At 37.5% G+C, this 23,952-nt stretch overlaps 4 protein-coding genes across 5 annotated transcripts in view; 1 reads left to right on the top strand and 3 right to left on the bottom strand.

The window, feature by feature from the left end:
* The window catches only part of LOC126761047 (paramyosin, long form), a 30,868-nt gene extending 27,349 nt beyond the window's left edge, over positions 1-3,519 (top strand). For both annotated transcript variants that reach the window (XM_050476953.1, XM_050476954.1), the window contains 4 exons: positions 1,305-1,824; positions 1,901-1,996; positions 2,063-2,344; positions 3,037-3,519. In XM_050476953.1, the coding sequence (XP_050332910.1) occupies positions 1,305-1,824; positions 1,901-1,996; positions 2,063-2,344; positions 3,037-3,231 (1,093 nt within the window). In that variant the 3' untranslated portion in view covers positions 3,232-3,519. The remainder of the gene's footprint in view (positions 1-1,304; positions 1,825-1,900; positions 1,997-2,062; positions 2,345-3,036) is intronic.
* Positions 3,520-8,468: 4,949 nt separating this feature from the next.
* On the bottom strand, positions 8,469-9,247 carry LOC126761049 (chorion protein S16). Its single transcript, XM_050476956.1, has 2 exons — positions 8,781-9,247; positions 8,469-8,635 (listed from the first exon to the last, which is right to left on the bottom strand). The coding sequence occupies exons 1-2, from the start codon at positions 9,154-9,156 to the stop codon at positions 8,565-8,567; spliced, it is 447 nt and encodes a 148-aa protein (XP_050332913.1). The 5' UTR covers positions 9,157-9,247; the 3' UTR covers positions 8,469-8,564.
* Positions 9,248-11,396: 2,149 nt separating this feature from the next.
* On the bottom strand, positions 11,397-22,285 carry LOC126761860 (ice-structuring glycoprotein). Its single transcript, XM_050478286.1, has 6 exons — positions 22,205-22,285; positions 21,176-22,134; positions 16,883-16,943; positions 16,294-16,809; positions 12,689-12,778; positions 11,397-12,549 (listed from the first exon to the last, which is right to left on the bottom strand). Exons 1-6 carry the CDS (start codon positions 22,217-22,219, stop codon positions 11,590-11,592), a joined length of 2,601 nt encoding a protein of 866 aa, XP_050334243.1. The 5' UTR covers positions 22,220-22,285; the 3' UTR covers positions 11,397-11,589.
* LOC126761048 (uncharacterized) lies at positions 16,188-16,934 on the bottom strand. The gene is made up of 2 exons (XM_050476955.1): positions 16,883-16,934; positions 16,188-16,809 (listed from the first exon to the last, which is right to left on the bottom strand). The coding sequence occupies exons 1-2, from the start codon at positions 16,895-16,897 to the stop codon at positions 16,282-16,284; spliced, it is 543 nt and encodes a 180-aa protein (XP_050332912.1). The 5' UTR covers positions 16,898-16,934; the 3' UTR covers positions 16,188-16,281.
* Positions 22,286-23,952: the final 1,667 nt, after the last annotated feature.

The raw sequence follows: 23,952 nt of genomic DNA, 5'->3' as shown, positions 1-23,952 counted from the left end.
TCGAAATTTATTTTAAATTCAAATTTATTTTTGACTTAATTCTAAATATATTTAAAATATTTAGATTTTTAATACAATTTTAGTAACTACGAAAATTCGAACATCCGAAATTTATTTTAATTTCGAAATTTTTTAGAATCCGATTTATAATATTTAATATTTTAAGCAACTCGGTCGAAAATTATTTATTTTAAATTACAAATTTCGAAAATTCGAATTTCCGAAAACTATTTTATATTACAACTTAATTCGAAACATTCAACTTTTTTGAATATTTATGTTTTGAATAATATTTTGTTTTTAATTCGAAAATTCGAACTTCTGAAATTTATAAAAAATATGAACTTCTTTACGGTTTGCCAAAATCATTACCTTCAATTCACTTTAAATAAAGTAATTGTGTTGATTTTAAAAGAAGCTAAAATTTTTAATTTAAAATGAATCTGGCTTTAATTTCGAAATTTTCAAAGTCTTTTACAATATCAACCAAAATGTCAATTTTTGAGGAGTGATTAAAACTACAAATATTGCACAATATTTTTTAAATCTCTAACAAAGTAAATAATACAAATATAATAAATTTTAAACCGCAAACAATTGTATTGGGTCTCATCGACCCAATGGAGCTTAAAAACTCTTAATATAGTAAGTTTACTTATGGTAAAACTGAAAAAGTTCAACTAAAATCGCGCTGATCCGAAGTTCAGATGTAGAAATCAAATAAAACGAATCGATTCCAGAAATAAACAGAGCGTAATTATAATATGCTAGTGGTAAGTGAGATTCGGCATTAGGTCACTTAAAAGAGGAGTTCACTCAAAGACCGTAAAACTCATATATATTACACCATAGAACTATTATTTCCGATAAAAAAATTAAATATTTAATTCGCCTCCCCAAAATGGGTGTAAGAAAGTAAGAATAACCACACCACTGCCCCAAAGACTGTTCCCAATTAACTATTCCCTTCGACAGCTGGTACTAGTATATAAGACAGATGGCCAAAAACTACAGATATTTGTTCAAATTATAGTTTATTGCCAATCGAATTATGTAGCTGTTTTAGTAAATACTTTACAATTATGTACAAAATAAGCAGGTGTTCTTCAAAGTATGGTCAAGAACAAGTACGAAAACGGTACTCATTGTATTTGGTAACAATAAAAAGTAGCTAGAAATGAGGTAATTTATGTGGCGTATCCATAATCTCCAAATCACAATTGTGACATATTTTTAACTATTTCAATTATTATCCGCATGCATCCTAACTTATACATAATTCCATTTTTTTACTTTCCGTGCAGCAAGCAAACCGCCATCGAAATCGAACAATTGAATGCTCGCGTGGTTGAGGCTGAGACCCGCTTGAAGACCGAAGTACAACGCATCAAGAAGAAGTTGCAGGTGCAAATCACCGAACTGGAAATGTCCTTGGATGTGGCCAACAAGACCAACATCGATTTGCAAAAGGTTATTAAGAAGCAGTCATTGCAATTGACCGAATTGCAGGCACACTACGAGGATATACAACGCCAGTTGCAGGCCACTTTGGATCAGTACAATGTGGCTCAGCGCCGCTTGGCTGCCCTCAACGGTGAACTGGAAGAAGTCCGCTCGAATTTGGACAGCACTGTGCGTGCTAAGCGCACCGTTGAATTGCAGTACGAGGAGGCGCAGACCCGCATCAATGAACTGAGCATCGTCAACGTCAACTTGGTGTCGTTGAAGTCGAAATTGGAGCAAGAATTGTCGGTTGTCGCCGCTGACTACGAAGAAGTCACCAAAGAATTGAGAATCAGCGATGAACGCTACCAGAAGGTTCAGGTTAGTAGAAAACAAAATACTTACACAAAAAAAAAAAAGGTGAATTGAGACTATAAAAACCTTAACATTACTTTAGATTGAACTCAAGCGTAGCATTGAAATTGTTCACGAGGAACAAGAACGTGTCGTCAAATTGGAAACCATCAAGAAGTCTCTGGAAGTCGAAGTCAAGGTATGGCAAATTGAAATTTTCCTAGCAAGTTTGGTTTAAAAAACATAACTCCTTTTAAACGCCTAGAACTTGTCCATCCGTTTGGAAGAGGTTGAGCTGAACGCTGTCGCTGGTAGCAAGCGCATCATCAGCAAATTGGAGGCCCGCGTACGTGATTTGGAATTGGAATTGGAGGAAGAGAAGAGGAGACACGCCGAAACCATCAAGATCTTGAGAAAGAAGGAACGCACCGTCAAGGAAGTCATGGTACAATGCGAAGAGGACCAGAAGAACATCATTTTGTTGCAGGAAGCTTTGGACAAATCGGTTGCCAAGGTTAACTTGTTCAAGCGTCAACTGGCCGAACAGGTAACATACTCTTATTCCGTTGTAGTTAAATAAAGTTGGTAAATAAATAAATATAGGGAATTGTTGATATGCCAGTTAGTTGGCGAATTTATGAAAGACAAGTTAAATAAAATAAATGTTTATGGTTGCATTTTTCTATATTTACTTTATTATTGTGCATCTTATCGCAAAGATTGAGTGTATTGAGGGCTTTCTTTTGCTGGAAGAACGTTTTCTTTTTAAAATTTCTGTTGTAAAAACTTTGGCTAAATTTTTCATATGTTGGACAATCTTAGCTCGTTCTTTAAAGAAGTTCCAGACAGCTCTGATTTTATTGACTAACTTAGTAAGAAAGTTGGAGTCATCATATTAGTTCTCCACAAAGGAAGTCCTCATTGCATTATTGTTGCAAAAGTTCGAAAGTACGTTACTTTCTGGGAGCTCTGCTTTCTTTTAAAAGTAATCTGCTAAAATCTGTTAGTGCATGAATCGTTACTTTTCCAATATTTAGAAGTCACTTACAAGAAATGAGGAAAATATTTTCGTTGAAGTTGTTTCTTAGTCTGACTTTAACTGAGTCACAGCGTTCCGTTTGGAAGATAAATTCCTCTTTCCTTTCCTTTTTATTTATAAGACTTTGCTTTCTTCCTTAAAACTTAAGCTTTACCATTAACCTGCACAATTTTTGTTCTTCCCTCTTTAACCACCCACAGGAGGGCATGTCCCAACAGTCCGTGACCCGCGTCCGCCGTTTCCAACGTGAACTCGAAGCTGCCGAAGATCGTGCCGAATGCGCCGAAACCAACTTGAACATGATCCGCGCCAAGCATCGCACATTCGTCACCACCTCCACCGTTCCCGGCTCCCAGGTCTACATTCAGGAGACAACAAGAACGATCACCGAATAAATTATTCGCACAAAAATAAAATTAAATAAACAAAAAAAACATAAATCAAATCAACTGAACATTTTTATTATAATTTTAAAGTTTATGAAGTAACGGAATACGGAAACAACAACAACAATAAGAACAACAGAAATGAAGAAGTTGAGGACCAACGACAACAGCTTCGGTCTTCAAGCCGCTCATAAGCCTACAATTATGCTGCCAAGACGGTCCCGTAAACTCGGCAAAGTAGCAGTTCATGTATTTTTAATTAATTAAATGAACAACAAATAAATTATCTAAACTAAACTATGTCCTATTTAATTTACATTTAATTTTTGTTACCACTCAAATTTTTTGTTAAAAGAGAATTAAAAAAAAATCATGAAAAAAACATTAAAAATATTTATAGAATATAATTGAAATTTTTCTAAAAATAAATGTAAGCTATCCCATTAATACAAGCGAGAGAGAGAGCGCGCACAACAAGAAAAAACGGAAAAAAATTTAAAGCGTTTCCTTTCGAAAATTGTCAGACACACACCTACATACATACATACACAAATGTGTATTAGTTGTTGCTTAAGCGATTTTTAGGTTAAAATTATTATGGAACACAATTAAAAAAAAACACAAAAAAGAAAAATAGTTAATGCTAAAACCAAAAACTCAACTAACGAATGCTGCGTTTATTTTTCTAAAGCGAAAAACATTTGTAAAATGTATGGAAAAATAAAATACGAACGAAATTTAAGTGAACAAAAACAAAAATACAACAAATTTCGACGTAAATTCGTTTTCTATTTTGATATGGCAACGCTCCAGCTCTAACTGGCACACACGCACGCACTTGTAGGTGTGTGCGTAGTTCACAGAAAGTCGCCTGCAGTAAGTCGCTTAAAGCTTCAAATTGAAAAAACAAAAATCGACAAAGACAAGTTCAGCTTTCAACTCGCTTTTCGTTCCGAAACGAATTTATTTTCGAGCTTTGCTTACATACATACATCAATAATATCGATAATCATTGCTTGAACGCACTAATGAATTACTTTGTTTAATAAAATCGATTGTTATTAAATTTAAAGATATATATATTTATATATTGACATAAATTCATTAATTAATTGCATACATACATACATATATAGGTAGCGCAGTACTACAAAGAATAACGTCATTTTGTTCATGATTTTATTATTTACTAATAATGAATATTGTATTTATATTGAAATGCTTTAGTAATACAGTACCATTACAAACATACATACACACACACATACATATATAAACCATTACTTATATAATTAAATGAAATGATGAAATAAATACATAAATTAAATTAATAAACTAAAAACCGCAAAACAATTACTAAATGGGTCACGGCGTTTTCATGCTCATCGCAAAAAAGCTGCTTGATTTCATGCAAAAAAAAACTTGTTTAGCAAGCAAAAATTTCAGTTATTATAACTTCATGCCTCGAATTTTATTTACAAAACTTAAAAGCTGAGTAATTGACAGAAGTTTTGAAGATAAAACTTAAAAAGGGTGATCCATTTGGAGGTTCCCCCACTTTTTTAAAGAAGAAACGCAGAAACTTCAAATTTAATGTGGAATGTTTATTATCGTTCGAAAGATCATTCTTTGGCATTTATTTTTTGAAGAATATCTCTTTCAAATGTTGGCTCAGATGGTCCATCCGTTGAGTCCAATTTTCGATGACTTTCTCGAGCATTTCGACTGGTAACTGGTGAATGACAGCCATGATGTTTTTCTCCAAGGCCTGAATCGAAGCGAGTTGTCCACAGAAACTTTTGGCTTTACATATCCTCACAAGAAAAAGTCTAACGCTGTGATATTAAACGATCTTGGTGGTCAATAGAGTGGACCAAAACGTAAAATTATTTGCTCACCGAAGCGTTCTCTCAACAAATCTATTGATTGATGCAAAGTGTGAAAAGTGACGGCGTCTTGTTGAAACCAAATGTCGCCGAGATCACGAGCTCCAATTTCAGGCATCAAATAGTCGCTTATCATAGCGTAATAACAGTCTCCATTCAGGGTTACATTCTCACCGGCATAATTTTTGTTGAAGAATGTACCGATGATTCCACCGGCTCACAAAGCACACCAAACCGTAATTTTTTTTGGATGAATTGGCAGCTCTTGAAACTCTTCTGGTTGCTGCCATTTTGCTTGTTCACATACCCATTGAGCCAGAAATGGGCCTCATCGCTCAAAAAAGTTTAGCTCGAAAAAGTCAGATCTTCTTGGAACTTTTCAAGAACCCTAGAGCGAAGCGATGTCGCTTGGATAGGTCGAGCGGCTTCAGTTCTTGCACAAGCTGCATTTTGTACGTTTTCAATTTAAAATCTCGACGTGAAGTGCGGCAAGTCGTTTCAATATTATGAATAGTACGCTCAGTATGCCGCTTAAGTTGATCATAAGTTCAGCAAAGCGCTCGAAACACATTCTGTACAGAACGTGAATTTTCGTAATAAAATTGAACGATTTGTAAACGTTGGTTAGGCGTTAGTCTTCCATGATGGAATGCCAAACAATACTGAACAACTCTAACATGACATCTTGACACGACTTCCGCGCGATTTCTCAAAAAATGTCTATTGAAAAAAGTACCTCGATCACCAGTTAGATGAACAAACGGTTTTTTTTATCATGCGCTTATAGAAAGAAGAAGATATATCGATATGTTATATAACCCAATAATATTGATCTTTCTAAACGTTTCCGTAGTTAACTTAAGAGTCAAGATCTTGCAAAATAAGTTAGACACATTGGTTGATTGTAAGAGCGGCAGACCGCAATCAATCGCAATTAAGCCTTATCAAGCAACTCAGTAGATTTAGTAAAATACTGATTTTTTCCACCTCAGCTGACTAATGTCTCTTAATTTAGGGAAATGAAAGCCGTAGAAGATTCTCGTCACAGCCGGCTGAAAGCTGGGCATTGTCAAAGATAGTATCCATCATCCTACACGCATACTCTGTATTCCGCCAAATTCCCTTTTTCAATTCTCTAGAGATGAGATCTTACGCGCAGGTGCCCTGTGATACCCTTACAGTATTATTTAGTTCCCTTTTTTCTAGAAGTAGAAGCTGTTTGGTCTGTATGCCATTAAAAATAACCCTAAGTAACTTTATACCATACCCTGTGTTACTGGTATTTTAAGACCGGAGATGTTCCTCTAGAATCCATTGTTTCAAACAACCGTTGAAGGATCTGAATGGTCAGGGGTAGCTTAGAGAAATTGTGTTCCCAGCCGCTTTTCGTTTTCATTTATTTTATATAACTGGGTCTGAGTATTAACCAAGTTACCTATTGTAAGTATAGTTATTACCTGCTTACATAACATGAAGCAATGATGGCTAAGTATTGGCGTTACGTATAGTCTCAATTGCTGTTAGAAGGTTTATGTTAGTAGCAATATGGAGAAGGAGCCCACTTTGTCTTCTGTTGTTCCAACGAAGGAATGAGTACACTGACATCTTCTGTTATTTCAACGATTTCGGTCTGAAAGACTGAATTATATGTATACGTAATTATTCATAATACATTATCTCATCTTTTTAGGTACATACATACCTTGAATAAAAATATGTAAATAATGGGTATATGAACCAATAACTGTCACGATGACAATATTTCGGCAATATTTTTAAGTTAATATTTTAAAAAAGGTCAAGCACGGAAATATGCTCTTCTCATTCCAGTAAATTTCAGCAAACCATTAGGCCGAGTACAGAAATATTCTCGGCTGTTTCCAGTAAATTATCAATAGAGCATGCTATAATAAATATTATCACCATAGGCATATATATTTTTAAGAAACTCTCAAGTTCAAAGTTTTACTGAATAACTTTTCACCTTCGAGTAAAACTTATTCTCGGCATATTTTACAGAACATCGTTCATACGTATGAGATCCAAATCAGCAAAATACTTGCATGTTACCTCTGCCCTATTCTGGCTTCAGTTAGATTAATGCCTTCAAATCGTACTTTCTTTTACGTTTCTTCGAAACGTAGCTGTTCATGGTTTCTTGTTTTGTCTTAACCCATTTACATTTTCTGCCTTGGTGTGTAGCCTATATATACGAGTAAAGAATTAAGCAAAGAATTCTTTATTGATAAATAAATGGCAAGATAAGAAACCATGAACAGATTTATCAATAAAGCATTATATGCTTAATTCTTTACTCATGTATACAAGTATAGGCTTCTTATCAAGACAGATAAAAAACATACATGGGTAAAGATATATACATATGCTAAAGACGACACGATTAAGGTTAACATGAAAACCCGTAAAAAGATGGCTTGACATACACAATGGCCTCCATTGGAAAGGCCTAACTCTATCTATAGTAGATGTTCTTTCCAACCACTACAAAGCCAAGCTCTACGAGTTTTATTGGCATTTTTAATTGGGATGTATAGCAAAGTTTTTTCAGGTATGGAACTAATTTTTTGTACTCAAATATATAGTTAAATACAGGTTTTAATAATTTAGTTATCAACGTCGTCCAATAATTGGTCTTTAATCACTCATTTGTCAGAACCGCCGATATCAGTTCACTATTACATTTAGATGTCATACAAATTAAACGATCGTAATCAAGTCGGAATCAATTGTATGGGCAACTTCTTCATTTGAAGAGATATCTTAATGCTGCATTCAGCGAAAAAATGTTTTAGATCGGATTTCTATAGCATATCAAGTTCTTGTAAAGAATCTTTTGTATTTCTGAAGGGCACAACTTAACTTAATGTTTTATTGTGTTTTCCAAATTTCCTTCTGTCCTTTCGCTGAGGGCAAAATATAGTAAGACTTTGTTCTTAAGATTAAAATTCTTAATTTATTCTACAAAATCTGTGTCGTCCCCCTCAACGTAATACCCCTTAGCCATAACACACTTGGGTTTGTTCCAATCCTCTAAACAGTTTTAAAGTCAATTTCCTGAAAAGTCTTCAATGCGCATTAACGATTTATGGCTTGAATTGACCCAAAACAGTTTTCCAGAAGTAGTTGTTTGAGTTTGCTGTACAGCCAGAAGTCAGACGGAGATAAAACAGGCGTATGACTGATCAATATAACTATCAAACATTATTTAAAACAAGCACCTATTCCTTTCGACAACGATTATTTGCGGTGCATCAATCAAACATAACGCTTAATATAAAGTAGAAGATTTAGCGACTAAGAATTAATTCCACATAAAGATTCAAAATAAAAGTCATAGGGTTTCCACTTAAAAAACAATAGCTTTATTATCAAGCTAATTTTAGTATTAAGGTTTCAGTCGCACTAATTTAAATTCGCGTTTTAGGCGCGATCATCTTAGATTGCCACAACACCGATCGAGCTTTCACCGACATGTTTGATTTTGCCATTCGAGTCTTTCAAGAAAGCTGTAAGTAAAGCGAAAGTAATTTACGATTAGTAAAACTTAGAAATGAAAGATAAAGCAAACATTTTAAATTAAAGTATAACATATAAAACAAGGCCGCTCGAACTCAACGCTTTTCATGCCAAGTTCACAAAATTTTCACTTACCGGGATCGATTTTGCCAACAAAACTGCGTGGTGGCAGCGAGGCAGAGAACAATGAAGTCAAGGGTCCGTACTTCTTCACCAACAATGGATAACCGATTTCGTAGCCGTACAAGTTAAGCAGATCCCATTTCAGGGCATTGATTTTGGCAGCGGTCGCCTTTGCGCCGGCGGCATTCGTCAAAGCGGCAGCTTGAGCTTCAACATTGGCGGGCAGTGTAATTACCTGGGCGGCCGATGAGCCGCCAGCAGCACCGCCGGCGGCACTGCCGCCATACGACGAGGATGCTGCCGGTGCCACGCCACCGTATTGCGAAGCCCACGCGGACGTGCACAAACACACAGCCATGATCACGAAGCTAACCGTGAAGCGGAACATTTTTGTACTACTTATTTTTTGGGTAATATCGCGTTGTTCCGCACAAATTCTTCTAATGCGTTGTTTTGGCGCTGCAAATGGTAAACTAATGCGGCGTCATTGACACAGTTTTGCTTTTATAGCGAGTACTTGAAAAGTCGGCGAGATGCGTGCCACCTTACGTGACTAAATCTAGAAATTCGAGCTTCTGCTTGGCTATGCCGCACAACAGCTGGCTTAACTAGCTAAAGGCCCCATAGATTAAACTCCGCACAGTTCAACGCTGGTAAATTTGCGAAAAGCGCTGCGCAATATTGTCTTCAGCAGCACTCTATGAGCGTGTTAGCTGAACGGCGATAATTTTCAACTTCGACTAACAGCGTCACCGTCGCGGTGATATTGATTACTCACAAAAAAAAAAATTGCAGAATAATTTACTTAAGTTCATGTTCTGTGGCTTTTCGATTTGGACAAAGGGCATTGTGGATAGATATTACTCTGGAATTACCACAAATAATAGTTCAGTTTTCGCAATTGGTGAAGAAAACGCACAGCACGCTTTAAGCTTAGGTCGCCAATATATTTTATATATATAAAATTTATTTATTTTTCATAAGTTTACACAAGAAACCTGAGTTCTCATTTCCATTAACTCTCCCTTAGGTAACCCAACCTCGAGAAACTCATTCCTAAAATGAAAGTTATATAAAGGAAAATAGTTTCAGCTCTCTGACTGACTCTTCAATCAAAGCACTTGTATTAGCAAGCCTCTGTTTAGTAGTACTAATTTAATACTGCGGTACACAATAAAAATTCATATAAATGTATACTCTTGTCAAAATATATATTTTGTACCTGCACATAGCCTTTAAAACAAGATTCAAAATCAGAAATGAGAGCCACGATCTATAGCTCAAAGCTTCCGAAGAATCTTGAATTTTTTTATCTTTAGAAAACTACTTCTCTGAGCGCTTAAGTACTAGAAATACTTAGACGACAATTCATTCTTCGTTTAACTTGTCCAACCTTTGGTAGACCTACTTTACCATATATTGGTTCACTAAGCTCTGAGGTTGAGTCTAGTATTGGTTAAGAGATGAAGAGTTATTTTGGTGACTCATGTGATAGACCCTACCAAATATTAGAGAATGAGTCTAGTATTGGTTTAGAGATAGACGTTAGAAAGTTTTTTGGGCGGATACATGATGAGAATCCGAGATGGTAGTGCTTGAGTTGTTCTTAAGTAAAGCGCCTAATAAGTTTAGAAACACAGGCTTGCTAGTAAGGGTAAAAATCTCATTAAAGATGGGGTTCTGGAAACTAAATGAGAACACCAAACATTCAATAATAGTTACGCGAATATTTAATACAGAATAATTTAATTACATACTATATATATATGAAACGATCTCAATAGCTATAACTACGGGGATATCTCAACATATTTAATACCAGTATTCATCCACAATATATATGTACATATATTCAGTTCTACAAGTTTAGCCTAGTATTTAAGAAATATATTCCACTTGTAGAAACATCAAATATCGATTGGCTTTCAAGTGGGACTAAGTTCGATTGCTCGAAGTTAGACTAAATGACGCCTGCTTACATATACCATAAATTCATAAAATCGGTAACACTAAGTGAGACTTCTTAAGTGAAGACTTACATATTAATCTAAGTTCGCAGAGCTAAACTTTCATTACTGTTCGTAGTTCCTACATCTAGAAAATAAATCATAATTACTAGACAAATTGTTACTACTTCTAGTGTAACTGGCTTGTGTTGGGATCGTCTATCGTGGGAGTCGAACAGCTAACTTTGTCTAAGACTTTAAAAAACTTCAATATATTAATTCCATTTTTTTTCTGGCTAACAAACATTTTCAGAAATAGTCTACTATACAAGAATGTTGCCAAAGAAAGCATATTACAATAAATTGTTTGGGAATAACATAGTACACGAAATCGTGGAGACATACAAACTTCTACATATTTTTTCAAAAACATCAATTGAAAGCAATAGACAGAGGACTTTTCATATATGTATCTAGCGTTCAATCTAGTTTATATGCTTCATTCGCTGAACAAAACAGCATCTGGATCCGCAATTGGTCATGAATATCGAAGATTTTCCTTTCGGAATATTCGGACGAAAAACCACTATACCGAGTAAACATGAAGAAAAAGAGTTTAAAAAAATCCGAAAATCAGCTCTGACACTTTTACACCACCAAAAAAAATTCGCTAGTAAAACCATTTTAATTCAACTTAAAAACAATTTATTTATTAGCCAAAAAACAAATATATCAAAACATGTTCCAAACTTTTATCAAACAATTTTTTACACAAAACGCTCTCAAATAAAAATTTTGAATTTGGAATTCTTTAACTGGTCGCATGCACACAAATTAGTAATACTAACTAAATTTACCGCTATTATGTGTTAAGCTTAATAGCTTGAACCACCATAGGAGCTGATAGAGCTACCAGAGCTGCCATAACCAGATGAACCACCATAGGAGCTACCAGAACTACCAGACGAACCGGCGTTTTCAGGTACATACAAATTGGCGACGGGGCCAGAGGCAGCAACTGGAAGGGTTACGGTGCTGTATTGGATGGGAGTTTGATAGGTTTTGTAGCTGGTCTTGCCAGCATTGATCTGGGTAACAGTAGCTGGGAGGACGGTATAACGGGGAGCGGCAGAAGCACTGCCAGAAGATGAAGCACCATAGCCAGATGAAGCTGGAGCTGTAGCGGCATAACCGGCTATTTGAGCAGGGGCGGAATAACTAGCGGCTGGAGCGGGAGCAGCATAACTAGCGGCTGGAGCAGGAGCAGCATAACTAGCGACTGGAGCGGGAGCAGCGTAACTGGCGACTGGAGCGGGAGCAGCATAACTGGCGACTGGAGTGGGTGCGGAATAACTGGCAGCGGGAGCGGAGTAACTGATAGATGGTGCTTCATTCACGTAAAGAGCGGGTCCAGCTGAGGCACCATAACCGCCCGAAGATGCAGCCGCTGCAGGAGCTGGTGCAGCACTGTAGCTCGAAGAAATTACGGGACCGGCAGTAGGTGCTGAGGCGGATACAACATATTTAGCTTGAGAATACGAAGCGGAACCGCTACCACGGGCAGCTGGGGCTGGCGCATTCAAATATCTCTCAATCGCTTCGATATTCACCAAATTGGCGAGACCGGCCAAGCTGACTTGCTGCACTGTACTAGCGCCGCCACTGGCGCCACCACCATAACCAGCACTTGGCGCTGGTGCAGCACCATAACCTGCACTTGGCGCTGGCGCAGCACCATAACCTGCACTGGATGCTGGCGCAGCACCATACGATGACGCCGATTGTCCATACGGATGAGCCACTGCAACGGAGGCGAAAAGCGCCAAAGAAAGACACTGTAAAGAACACAAATAGAAACAAGGCGCTCATGAGTTTCAATGCATCACTATCTGGCTAGAATAACGGAAGTGCTTAGAGAGTTTTACAGCGGATTTTTGCGTACAGCCTCAATAGCACAAAAACCAGAAAACTTACCATGAACTGTTTCATATTGCTGTGCATTGTGTGTGGTTGGTTCGCTTTTGCTGGAAGTTCTTTGGCTTCTTCCACAATTGGTACTAATAACTAAAACAAATGCGGCACACTTCTTTTTATAAGCAAACAAAAATCGGAAAACTCTAAACGTGATTTCAAATCGTACAAAACCGTAAACAAATATTTCACGGGGGCAACAACTGGGTATTGGAAGCGTTCTGCAAAACGTTTACCATTATGTGTAACAAGAACAAAAACAAAACAATATTGAGACTACAATGATTGTCTAAAAAACTTTCAACGAGTGGTATGTTTGAGCTAAGCTTAACTCTTCTCCAGCTGCAGAATCACCGCTTGGTCTACTTCTTTGTAGTAGTGCAATCTCTTCACTATAGTTTGGGGAGAGACGCGTGGTTTGCGGTTGATCATATAGCATGTCAGAACTTTGAGTAGTGCTTGGTACCGCAAACTGCGCCAATTTGATGTTCGGTGTTGGCATGAAGCGAAGATAAACCCGCCATTTGTTGGCGGCAACTATCGAAGAGTACAAAGTTTTATTAACCCACACAACGAACTGTTTAAATAATTATATACCCGTGAGATTAAGAGCATCGCTGCTTAAAAGTAGAACACTTGCTTGTAATTCGTGCTTTCTTATCACCTGATAAAAGGTTGCACTTTGAACTCTGCAATTCTTGGTTGGAACGAAATGGTAATCAAAATCATAACTTCTTACATGATTACAAACGATGCTTCAATTAAATAGATCTACACATGCAGACTTTAATGTGTTTATGTAGATTGAAGACAGTACTCAGTTATGGCGGGTCAAATCGAGACTTTTGAAGGGCTTTAAAATTATTTGTGTGCCATTTTTCGAATATTTTTGTATTTACGAAAGCAGAAATTCGAATTTGGTGTAGCGCTAACTCGAACTTTTTCTCGAAATAGCTTTTTCTGGCATCTAAAGCGATTGCACAACGATGAAGATCTTGACTTAACATAAAATGAGCTGAGCTTATCTGATCCAGTGTATTCGAATAGTTAGATGAGCAAATAAGCGATGTGGACTAAGTACATTGCGGTGAGAACAAATTTAATATACTGGACTCTTTCCGATATATGTTAAACTTCATACATGGTATTTTAAGACTTCGTCGAAAATCTCCGATGATATTTAAAAATGATCTACAAGTACATTTTTTCAAAGCCTGGGATTACCAGAGGGCTAATATTGTCAGTTTAAGCTCGTCAAAAAGATTGGCTCGGTTAGACGTTTAGTAATACATAGCGCACTTTCTGAACTTTTCACAGAAAACAATGAAGATTGAATCGAAACCCGTGTCGGCTGATATTTTCAAAATGGCCTCTCATTTTCAGTGAATACTTAAAATCATTCGCAATGACCATTTTGTATCAAGTTACTTATACATTGAGATAGAGTTTGCTTTCAAACTGAAATTTCAAATTCTGACTGAAAAATTGTTGATGGTCAAGCATGGACCGATTTTGAAATTGCTGCCAAAAACTACAAGACGACGTTTACACCAATATTGATATCGCAATTAAGTAATTTTGTTTTTTTATACAATTCAATATGATTAGAGATAGCCATAACCAATTCGAAGAATAAGAATTGGATACAATAAAAAAGTATGTTATTTTAGAAGTCGTCTTTCTTCAAATGGGAAACCTTTGCACGTACTTCTTGCTATGGAAAGTAGTCCTATATCATCGATCGGGAAAAGTTACTCTAGAAATATAAATATAACTTAGTTTGTAAGGATCTCATTAGCTCCTAACAGTTGGAAATTGATAAAAATCGCGTATCACTATATTATATAATAATTTCTTTCAAAAAGTGCAGACCTATAGATATCAAGGCCAGAATTCTTTGAAGGAATTACATTGGTTTCCTGTGGAAAAAACAGCCTTCTTTCAACAATTTTTTTCTCACATAAAAATTTGATATTTTATTAGAATTTTTTATTGTTACAAACATACATAAAATATTAACAAAAAAGTTCTGAAATTTTTGGAAAAAATATTTTAAACTTTGCCATTGCGACGCCATTTCCGATGACCCCTTGAAAAAAACACGACATTGATTTTTAAAATAGTTGTAATCGAAAACAAAAAATTCTTCGTCAAAGTGTTTAGAATTGTATCTCAAATACCGGTATAAAATTCCATGCGGATCGATAAAGTAGTTCTCGAAAAATCATGCCAAACAACTTCAAAAACACAGTTTCGAAAAAAACGCGATTAAAGATTTGAGTAACAATGAAAGCTAGGCTCGAGCACTCAGTTCTCATGGCTGTATCTCCAAAACTGTTACTCGGATCAAATTGAAAATACAAACTGACTCGATTTAGGACAAGGGGACCGTCGCCCCCGTTGAAAAATACTTCAACAAATAAGATGGCTTGTAAATTTACTATCAAATTCCTCAAAACCGTATTGTGAGAATTTTGGAACATCAGAATTTGCGTGGCTTCTAGTTCCTAAATTTTATATACTAAATATCGAAAATGCTTTGTAAAAATTCACTTTTGTTCGAGCCACCTCACGAATTTTGTAGGTAGGTAGATAAAGGGGGGCGGCAGAACATCCTTGGCCTCGGGCGTCCGAAGTTGTAGCTACGCCACTGGATATTATATACAGTAAATGCTTTTTTTAAGGGGCTTGACACTTGTTAGAAATAGATAATCGCACGTTGTTTAAGAATACAATTTATATTCGAAATTTTTTGTTTTATAAATAGAAAATCGAGCGCATACTTTTCTTTCTAAACTTCGCCCTAGAAGTAAGTATAACACTTTCAAGTAACTATTGACGAATACGATACGTTGGAAAGCTCGCATACCAAATAAATATATTTTAAAGAATACCGTGCCTTTAATTCAAGTAGTTAATAGATCTTTTAAAGTTCTCCGGTGAACTTCCATTCTGACTGACTTCAAAATATGGATCGAGCGGGTTGTTACGTCGAAAATAATCGAAAAAAGGAACTTCTTACTAACTTTTGTCACAATGCATATATGTAGGATAAATAGCTGAGGTTGTATCAAGTTTCTCAAGTAAATGGTAAGATCTGAAGATTTTCTAAAAATACTGTTTTTTGGGAAGACAGTGTCGTCTGTAAAACAAACAATTATGAATTGCTGGAAAGATGTGGTCCGTGTGTGAAAGATCTAGTCAAGAAACAGGGCTTGTTTCAAGAGATAGATGAACAGAACGTATTCCGATCTTAACGGGTCTCCATCATATGTATTTACCGATATTTTGTTGAAAAATTACTTCAAATAATTGGTATTTTTGTAAGGAAATCAGAGGTTACTAGTATTTGGATGATGCTCTTAGCTAAACCAGATGTAAAAACCGCAACCAATCACTTTTTTTAATCGTAACTGTCTTACTACTTAAACTTAAATATATGTATATGTATGTACCCCTATTTCTTATGCTCATAAAAGTTTTCAAATAAAACAAATTCATATTCATTAATTAAGGAATTTGCTCTTGGAGCTCATGTATTTAACAGTAATTTTGCTTCCTTGCATTTGAGATGTTTGTAGCCAATATTAAAGCAATTAATAACTGACCACTTGACTAGCCGGAGCGCTATAGCCTTGACCGCCATAACCCTGGCCGCCACTGCCACCAGCACCAACACCAGCGGGCGACTTGGGCACAGCAGGTTCAGGTCCCACAATATTGGGCACTTCATAGGAGGGTACAATCAATAGCTTGTAGGAACCAGCATTCAAAGGCACATTAGCAGAAGCCGCAGCAGCGATGGCACTTGGACGCGATGAGATGCCAATCAACGATGATGCCGTACCAGATCCTGAGATAGTCCTAGCATCAACTGGTGTTAGCACTGGACCTGCTGCTCTAGCTGGCGATATATTCCAAGCCGATGGTGCAGGAATGTTATACAAGACTGCGGGTTCCTGTGACACAATTACATCGCCGCTGGTATAAGATGGAGCGGGTGCTGCAGCTGGCGCGCCGTAACCGCCACTGCTGCTGCCGCCATAACCGCCACTGCTACTGCTGCTGCTCGAGCCGCCATAAGGAAGGGCATGCGCGAGTGCCAGCACCGAGAATAAAGCACACTGTGGACAGTAAAGAAAAATATTTTAATTAATTTATTTGTTGCTAAAATTGAAATTTTAAGAGCATACTTACGATGAAACGTTGCATTTTGGCAGTTGTTGTGTTTGGTTTTTTACCGCCGCAATAACATAGACTACTAGTGGGCAATAGTATTTCAAATGCTTTTTATATGCCGCAGCCGAAAAGTCACCGCCAACCGTACGGTCATTGGCGCAGCTGTTACGTGACACATTCAATGAAAATTCTAGCAACGCCCGCCTAGGGGCCGTGAAGATTACCGCCATGGTTATAGTATTGTAGACAGCAAGAAGTTATTAGCGGTCAGTCGGTTAGCAGGTTTCAATGGGAGTTTCAACAAATTACTTTACACCGCGCTGCGAACTGCTTACATGTCTTGAAGACTGATAAATTTCGCTTACGCTGGTAGCTCGAGCGTTTTTGCAACGAAAAACTGCAGCGTTTATGTATGTCAAGCAAGCGAAAAAATTTTGCCCATTCAATTGAAAAGTTCTTGGTAGTCGATGAGCAGTTAAGTGAAAATTCTTAATTATATTTATTTAAGTAAAAAAGTTTCTTAAATTGATTGCTTTGAGAATTTTTACGAACTTTTACATAAATCAATGGGTTGCATTGCTTTCAAAATTTCTACGCCACACCGAGAGATCAGCCAACTAACCTAATCTAGTTGAAACAAGAAAAAACGTTAACTTCGGTTGCACCGAAGCTAAATACCCTTCACAGGTGCATTTCTGTTAGTAACTATGTGTTCAGTTTGTATGGAAGCTATATGCTATAGTAATCCGTTCTAAACAAGTTTTTTAGAGATTACATTGTTGCCTTAGAAAAAACATATACCAAATTTCGTGAATATATCTTGTCAAATGTGAAAGTTTTCCCGAGAAATCGTTCAGTTTGTATGGCAGCTATATGCTATAGTTAACCGATCTGAACAATTTCCTCGGAGATTACATTGTTGCCTTAGAAAATAACATATATCAAGTTTCGTGAATATATCTACATACATACAAGAACTTGATTCCGATCGTTCAGTTTGTATGGTAGCTATACGCTATAGTTAACCGATCTGATCAATTTCTTTGGAGATTACATTGTTGCCTTAGCAAATAATATATACCAAATTTCGTGAATATATCTTGACAAATGTGAAAGTTTTCTCTACAAGCATTTGATTCCGACCGATCAGTTTGTATGGCAGCTATATGTTATAGTGGCCCGATATCGGCCGTTCCGACAAATGAGCAGCTTCTTGAAGAGAAAATGACGTTTGCAAAATTTTAAAACGATATCTTAAAAACTGAGAGACTAGTTCGTATATATACAGACAGACGGACAGACAGACGGACATGGCTAAATCGACTCAGCTCGACATACTGATCATTTATATATACTTTATAGGGTCTCCGACGATTCCTTCTGGGTGTTACAAACTTCGTGACAAACTTAATATACCCTGTTCAGGGTATAAAAATTTAGTTATTTCGAACCAAATATTTGTCCAGCAGGAGTCCTGAACATTGTCTTTACTGAGATGAGAGCGCCGTACGTATGTATATGGTGCTATTCGTATTCTCATTTTAAAAAATATTTTTTTTTTTTTAAGCTCGTCCAATATTATGTTAAATGCTGATACAATTTCTTGTAGTCCGACCCATGTAGCTGTCAAACCATTGGCGCTCGAGTTCTTTAGGTTCAGGCTAGAGTAAACCATGTCCTAGATTGGGTCGACAAGCATATGTTTTCTTAATAGATATATTGAAACAACTATCACTCCCAACTCCAAAAATATTGACATATTATTTGGAGGACATCAATTGATAGCCGTCATCCGTAGATTTTTAGAGTGCACAAACCCAAGCCGTCGCAGAAGTAAAAATTACAGTAGAAGTTACCTGGTACATAGTGTCCGAGCTCTGCCAAACTGCTGCTAGAAACCGCTTTATAATTTTTAGTTGCTTATTTTAAAGGTATTATAGTTTAGCACTTAACCTAAATTATAGTACCCTAACATAGTGTGGCATTCTTTATCTAACTATTTTTTCAATAGGAGCGCTAGAAAAGTGTTTAAATCAAGCAAAAAGGATTTGGAGTATCAATGAAATTCTTTATTCCTGTGAAAGTATATTCGATGTCATTATGAGTGGAACTCGATTTCTTTTGATTTCTGAACCCATTTTTCGACGGTTTTCAAGCACAAATCGGCCGATACTGCTGCAATTTCACATTCGATATTCTCTGGCTTGTTAGCATAGACCATAGACTTGGCGTAGTTTCATCAAATCGCACGACCGAGGCGGCCAATTGACTGGGCCAATTCTTGAGATAACACGTTAACCAAACTTTGTTTTCAATACATCGATTGTGACATTCGCTGTGTGACTTCTGGCGCCGTCTTGTTGGAACCACATATTTTCCAAGTCCATATCATCCAATTCGGGCCAAAAATATTCGGTTATCATTCAGCGGTATCGATTCCCATTCGCAGTAAAGTGCCGGTCTTAATCATCACGGGAGAAGCCGCACCAAACCTTAATTTCTTCGGGATACAATGGTGACTCATGGAGTACGTGTGAATTGCTGCCTGACCAATAACGCATATTTTGCTTATTGACGAAGCCATTCAGCCAGAAATGAGCCTCATAGCTGAAGATAATTTTTCGATGAAAATCCGGATCATTTTCAAGTTGTTTCTCAGCCCAATTCACGAACATACGACGATTTTGGTGGTCAAGCAGCTTCAGTTCTTACCTCAATTTAATCTTGTAAGGATGTATGCCAAGATCTTTTCGCAAAATTCGCCATAATGACATCTCAGAGATGCCCAACGCTTGAGAACAACGTGTGAGATATTGATTTGTCTCTTCCTCAATTGGTGCGCTCGGTACTACGGGCACTTCTTTGTTTCACTGGCACGGAAACATTTTGTGCTGTGCCTGTGGATTCAAATTTTTCCACTAGACGTCCAATTGTTGATCTGACTGGACGATTTTGACGACCATAAATTGAAGGAAGCGCTCTTAAAGTTGAGGCCACTGACTTCGAATTTCGGTAGTAAATTTTAATAAATTCAATTCGTTGTTGGATCATATATCTTTCCATTAGGGAATGGCATACCTTACTGAAGAGAAATGTCAAAAGAGCGGGAAAAAATATGGTGTAGTTTGCTGGCCCTATCGGTCTACTTCTGTAGCATTCCTATTGAAAAACCCGTTAGAAGATAAGCAATTTTCACCAAGCAGACACAGGCTATTTCTTGCCATTCAGTTCAAAACTTCGGAATCTTCTTAATGTACTGGAATTTAAGGAGAAATATATTTTTGTTCTCACAATGATGGCCAAATATCAGAGAGTTAACCTCAAACAAAATTACAAAATCTTAAAAAAGTAGTATAGAATGACGACAGAGTTTCTTTCCTTCTACCAGACCATAAAAGGTGTAAAATGTAATGGTTCTATCGGAAAGCTACATATGTTCTATATATAAAATATATGTTTGCTACATTCAATTCCACAAACCTTTTTGAAAAAAAGTATTTGGTTTTAAATTTTTGGGCGAAAAATTTGGAGCGTCGAACGACAACTAAGAATTTTTCAGATATTGCTTGCTTGTAAAAAAATATACCTGTATTATTGCCGACTGTCTTTACTACATTGACTTCAGCGCTTCGCATATTCAAAAACAGTTATTTGCCAGTTTTTAAGTTTGCTATATCATATATGGTATATATTCTAAAATTATTAGATCACTCTCAATGGTTGCTGTCAGAGTACTTTACGAATGACGTCACAATAGCACTGACGTGTGAAAAAGCTGAGTTCAAATGTGTCGGATATCTACATGTGCTAAACTATTCGGCAATGTGACCTCGGCAATATGGTATGCTTATAGATTCGGAAGCTCAATAAACATATTCGGGCTCTGTTTCTACGAAAATTAGACAAATAAAGTTCAGAATATCATTCTCCATATAGCATATGCAATAATATATCGAAATTATATCACCACTTCACTTAGCATTCGGGTTCCTCGTATATGTATGTATTTGTATATACTAACTTCGGATAAATAGTTGTAAGCTCCTTATTATATACTTTGTATTGTTAAAAGTGCTAATGTAGTCAAAACACTCAATAAAAAGCTTTTATCCGCTCACTAAGACACCCCACAAATCATTCCGAACAAAGCGATATTCATGCTTTTATTCCGATTTTTCTAAAGTACGAGTATATAAGCGGTAGAAATATCAAAAATCTTTGGTTCTTTGTTCGAAATATCGCTTTTTATTCTTGGACCGTTGATCGAACATTAGTTTTTTAAAAAATATTCTGTAACGTATAATTTAATACGCAGCTGCTGCAGCGGGTGCGGAGGCAGCATTGCTGCTGCCGCCCGAGATGTAGCTCACGGCAGCGGCAGCTGATGGACGACGAGCTGCGGCAGGTGCTGATGCGCGAGCTGAAGCAGGAGCAGCAGCACCGTAGGCAGCTGGAGCTGGTGCTGGAGCTTGGTAAGCGGCCGGTGCAGGTGCAGGAGCTGAATACACAACAGCAGCAGGAGCAGGTGCTGCATAGGCGGCTGGAGCAGGAGCAGGTGCTGCATAGGCGGCTGGGGCAGGAGAAGGTGCTGCATAGACGGCTGGAGCTGGAGCAGGTGCTGCATAAGCGACTGGAGCTGGAGCTGGTGCAGCGTATGCAGCCGGTGCTGGAGCTGGTGCTGCGTATGCAGCCGGTGCTGGAGCTGGTGCAGCGTATGAAGCCGCAGCTGGAGCTGGAGCAGAGTAAGAACCGCCGCTAGGCGCAATAACATAAGCTAAATTGCCGCCGCTGGCATAGGAACCTCGACTACTGCTACCAGAAACAATTGAGGTATCAATAAGTGGACCGCCGGCGGAAGGCAAGGATAAGGCGAGTTGAGCCGCTTGTTGTGCACTAATATCACCACCAACTGCAGCCAGCAAACTATTGATATCAACAGATGGTGCACTCGCGGCGCCATAACCACCAGACGAACCACCATAACCACCCGCCGAACTGCCATAACCACCCGCCGAACTGCCATAACCGCCCGAGGAGCCACCATAACCACCAGCGGCAGCGCCATAACCGCCCGACGAGCCACCATAACCGGCCGAGCTACCTCCAGTCGCAGCAATCGTTTGCACCGAAACGGCTGGCAGCAATTGATAGGCATTTCCAGCGATCGAGGAGGAGGCGCCACCACCACCAGAACCACCAGAGCCATAACCGCGGCTGCCACCGCTTACTGAGTAGCCATTGGCAACGGCGACAATTGCGGCGAAGGTGCACTGCAAGGCAAGAAGGAAGAAAATTTTATATATTCACCGTTATGTATGAGGATTTGCAGGAGTTACTTACAATGAATCTATTCATTATGCGTTATTTTGTTGTTTGATGTTAGGGTTAGAAGATTGAATGAATATGTTTAACAAAATTGTTGTATAGTTTTTATAGCAAATTTAGGGTACGCGACATATGTTACGTGTATACGGACTTTACGTGACCAAACGATTTTGCATTATTGGTCAGGGGTGTGCGCGGTTGGGCACCTAACCGTTTCCACGTTGAAAACGTGAATTCTAATTTTGACTACATAATAGTGTATTAGTACATATGTATATATATGTTTGAAAGTATTTTGAATGAGGCTCTTCAAATGTAACGCACCCCGTTCGAAGCGGAGCTATACCCATAACCAGTGAATATTTTTAGAATTATTATTTAGGAAAAAAAGTTAGTAATTTTTTTAGCCGCCTTAATTTGTTGTTTTTGGTGTATTCGAACTGCGTTATGAAATGAATAACTCTGTGATTAATCGAGGCATTTCACAACGTGAGCCTAGCTGAATAAATATACTATAGTTTTATATATACATATATGTACATACATGCGCTTAGTGACTTCATTTATGTGTGTTATCTTATACGCATTTATGTGTGTATATGTGAAATGTGTACTTGTTATGTGCATTCGTATACATCCCCAAATGGGAACGGAAAAAAGCCCAATTCCGACTAAAATATGTATGTAAATACTTACTTTTCTAGGAAACACTAGTATGGGTCTTAGCATCTCAATCTATAAAAGGAATTCTTTAATTTTACAATTATTTCGTAAAAGTGCTGACAATTTAAGCTTATAATAAAAACAGTTCTTATTATTTTCGATAAAACAATTGAGTAAAAATCCCAAAATATTTATTTTACTTGTTCACTATAATGGCGCTTTCCAAAATATGTGCTAATAATCACCAAATTATTTTTAACTATAAATCACTTTTCAGATTCAAGGATTTTTCAGATATTAGTATAGGGGTTTTAAATAAGAGCGCTACAAAAGTATGTATGGAACTCGATTTCTGTCGCATGACCACCACGGGCACGCTTGCAGAAGTCCATACGCTGAACTCAATTTTCGACGGTTTTCAAGCATAATTCGGCCGATACCACTGCAACTCCACGTTCGATATTCGTACGAAGTGCATCAGTCGTCGCTGTCTTGTACGCATAGATCATAGACTTGGAAGGGAAAAACGTCGTCTAATCGCACGACCGAGACGGCCAATTGACTGGGCCGTTTCGTGAGATAACACGTTCACCAAACTAGGTTTTCAATAAATCGATTGTGAAATTCGCTGTGTAGCTTCCAATTTGGACCAAAAATATTCGATTTTCATTAAGCCATAGCGGTTTCCATTCACAGTAATGTGCCGGTCTAGATCATTACGGAAAAAGTAGGGCCCAATGACGCTACCGGCCCATAAAGCGCACAGGAATGAAGAATTTCATTGATATCCCAAACCGTTTTTTGTTATTAAAATGCCGCTATTATATATACTCGTATATTAAGTACGTAAGGAGCTTGAAATGCCGTCCAACAGTTCGCTGGGACTTGTTCACTGCCATTTATATAAACTATCCACAACTTTCACGAGCACAAAAGCTGTACCATCTCAGGTACAAAACTAAAGGGGAAGCAGGTAAGCCCTTCAGCGATTCGCGTTAAATGACGAAAACTTTAATCTGGTTTGAGGAGCACTGGTCAAAAGATACGAAAATGAAAGATTATTGGTAGATAACCAAATAAAAATTTCAATGAATTTACCA

Source organism: Bactrocera neohumeralis, chromosome 6 (genome assembly GCF_024586455.1).
Source record: "Bactrocera neohumeralis isolate Rockhampton chromosome 6, APGP_CSIRO_Bneo_wtdbg2-racon-allhic-juicebox.fasta_v2, whole genome shotgun sequence".
Lineage (NCBI taxonomy): Eukaryota > Metazoa > Arthropoda > Insecta > Diptera > Tephritidae > Bactrocera > Bactrocera neohumeralis.
The sequence above is the reverse complement of the archived record's forward strand: the minus strand, read 5'-3'. Positions and strand labels throughout refer to the sequence as shown.

Excerpts from the sequence above, each read along its gene's own strand:
- LOC126761049 (XM_050476956.1), bottom strand. The coding sequence starts at position 9,156 with ATGTTCCGCTTCACGGTTAGCTTCGTGATCATGGCTGTGTGTTTGTGC. Across the intron at positions 8,636-8,780 it reads TGTTGGCAAAATCGATCCCG|CTTTCTTGAAAGACTCGAAT; the intron begins GTAAGTGAAAAT and ends CTTTACTTACAG.
- LOC126761860 (XM_050478286.1), bottom strand. Across the intron at positions 16,810-16,882 it reads CCAAAATGCAACGTTTCATC|TGTGCTTTATTCTCGGTGCT; the intron begins GTAAGTATGCTC and ends TACTGTCCACAG. Across the intron at positions 12,779-16,293 it reads GCGCTCCGGCTAGTCAAGTG|TTATTAGTACCAATTGTGGA; the intron begins GTCAGTTATTAA and ends CATTTGTTTTAG.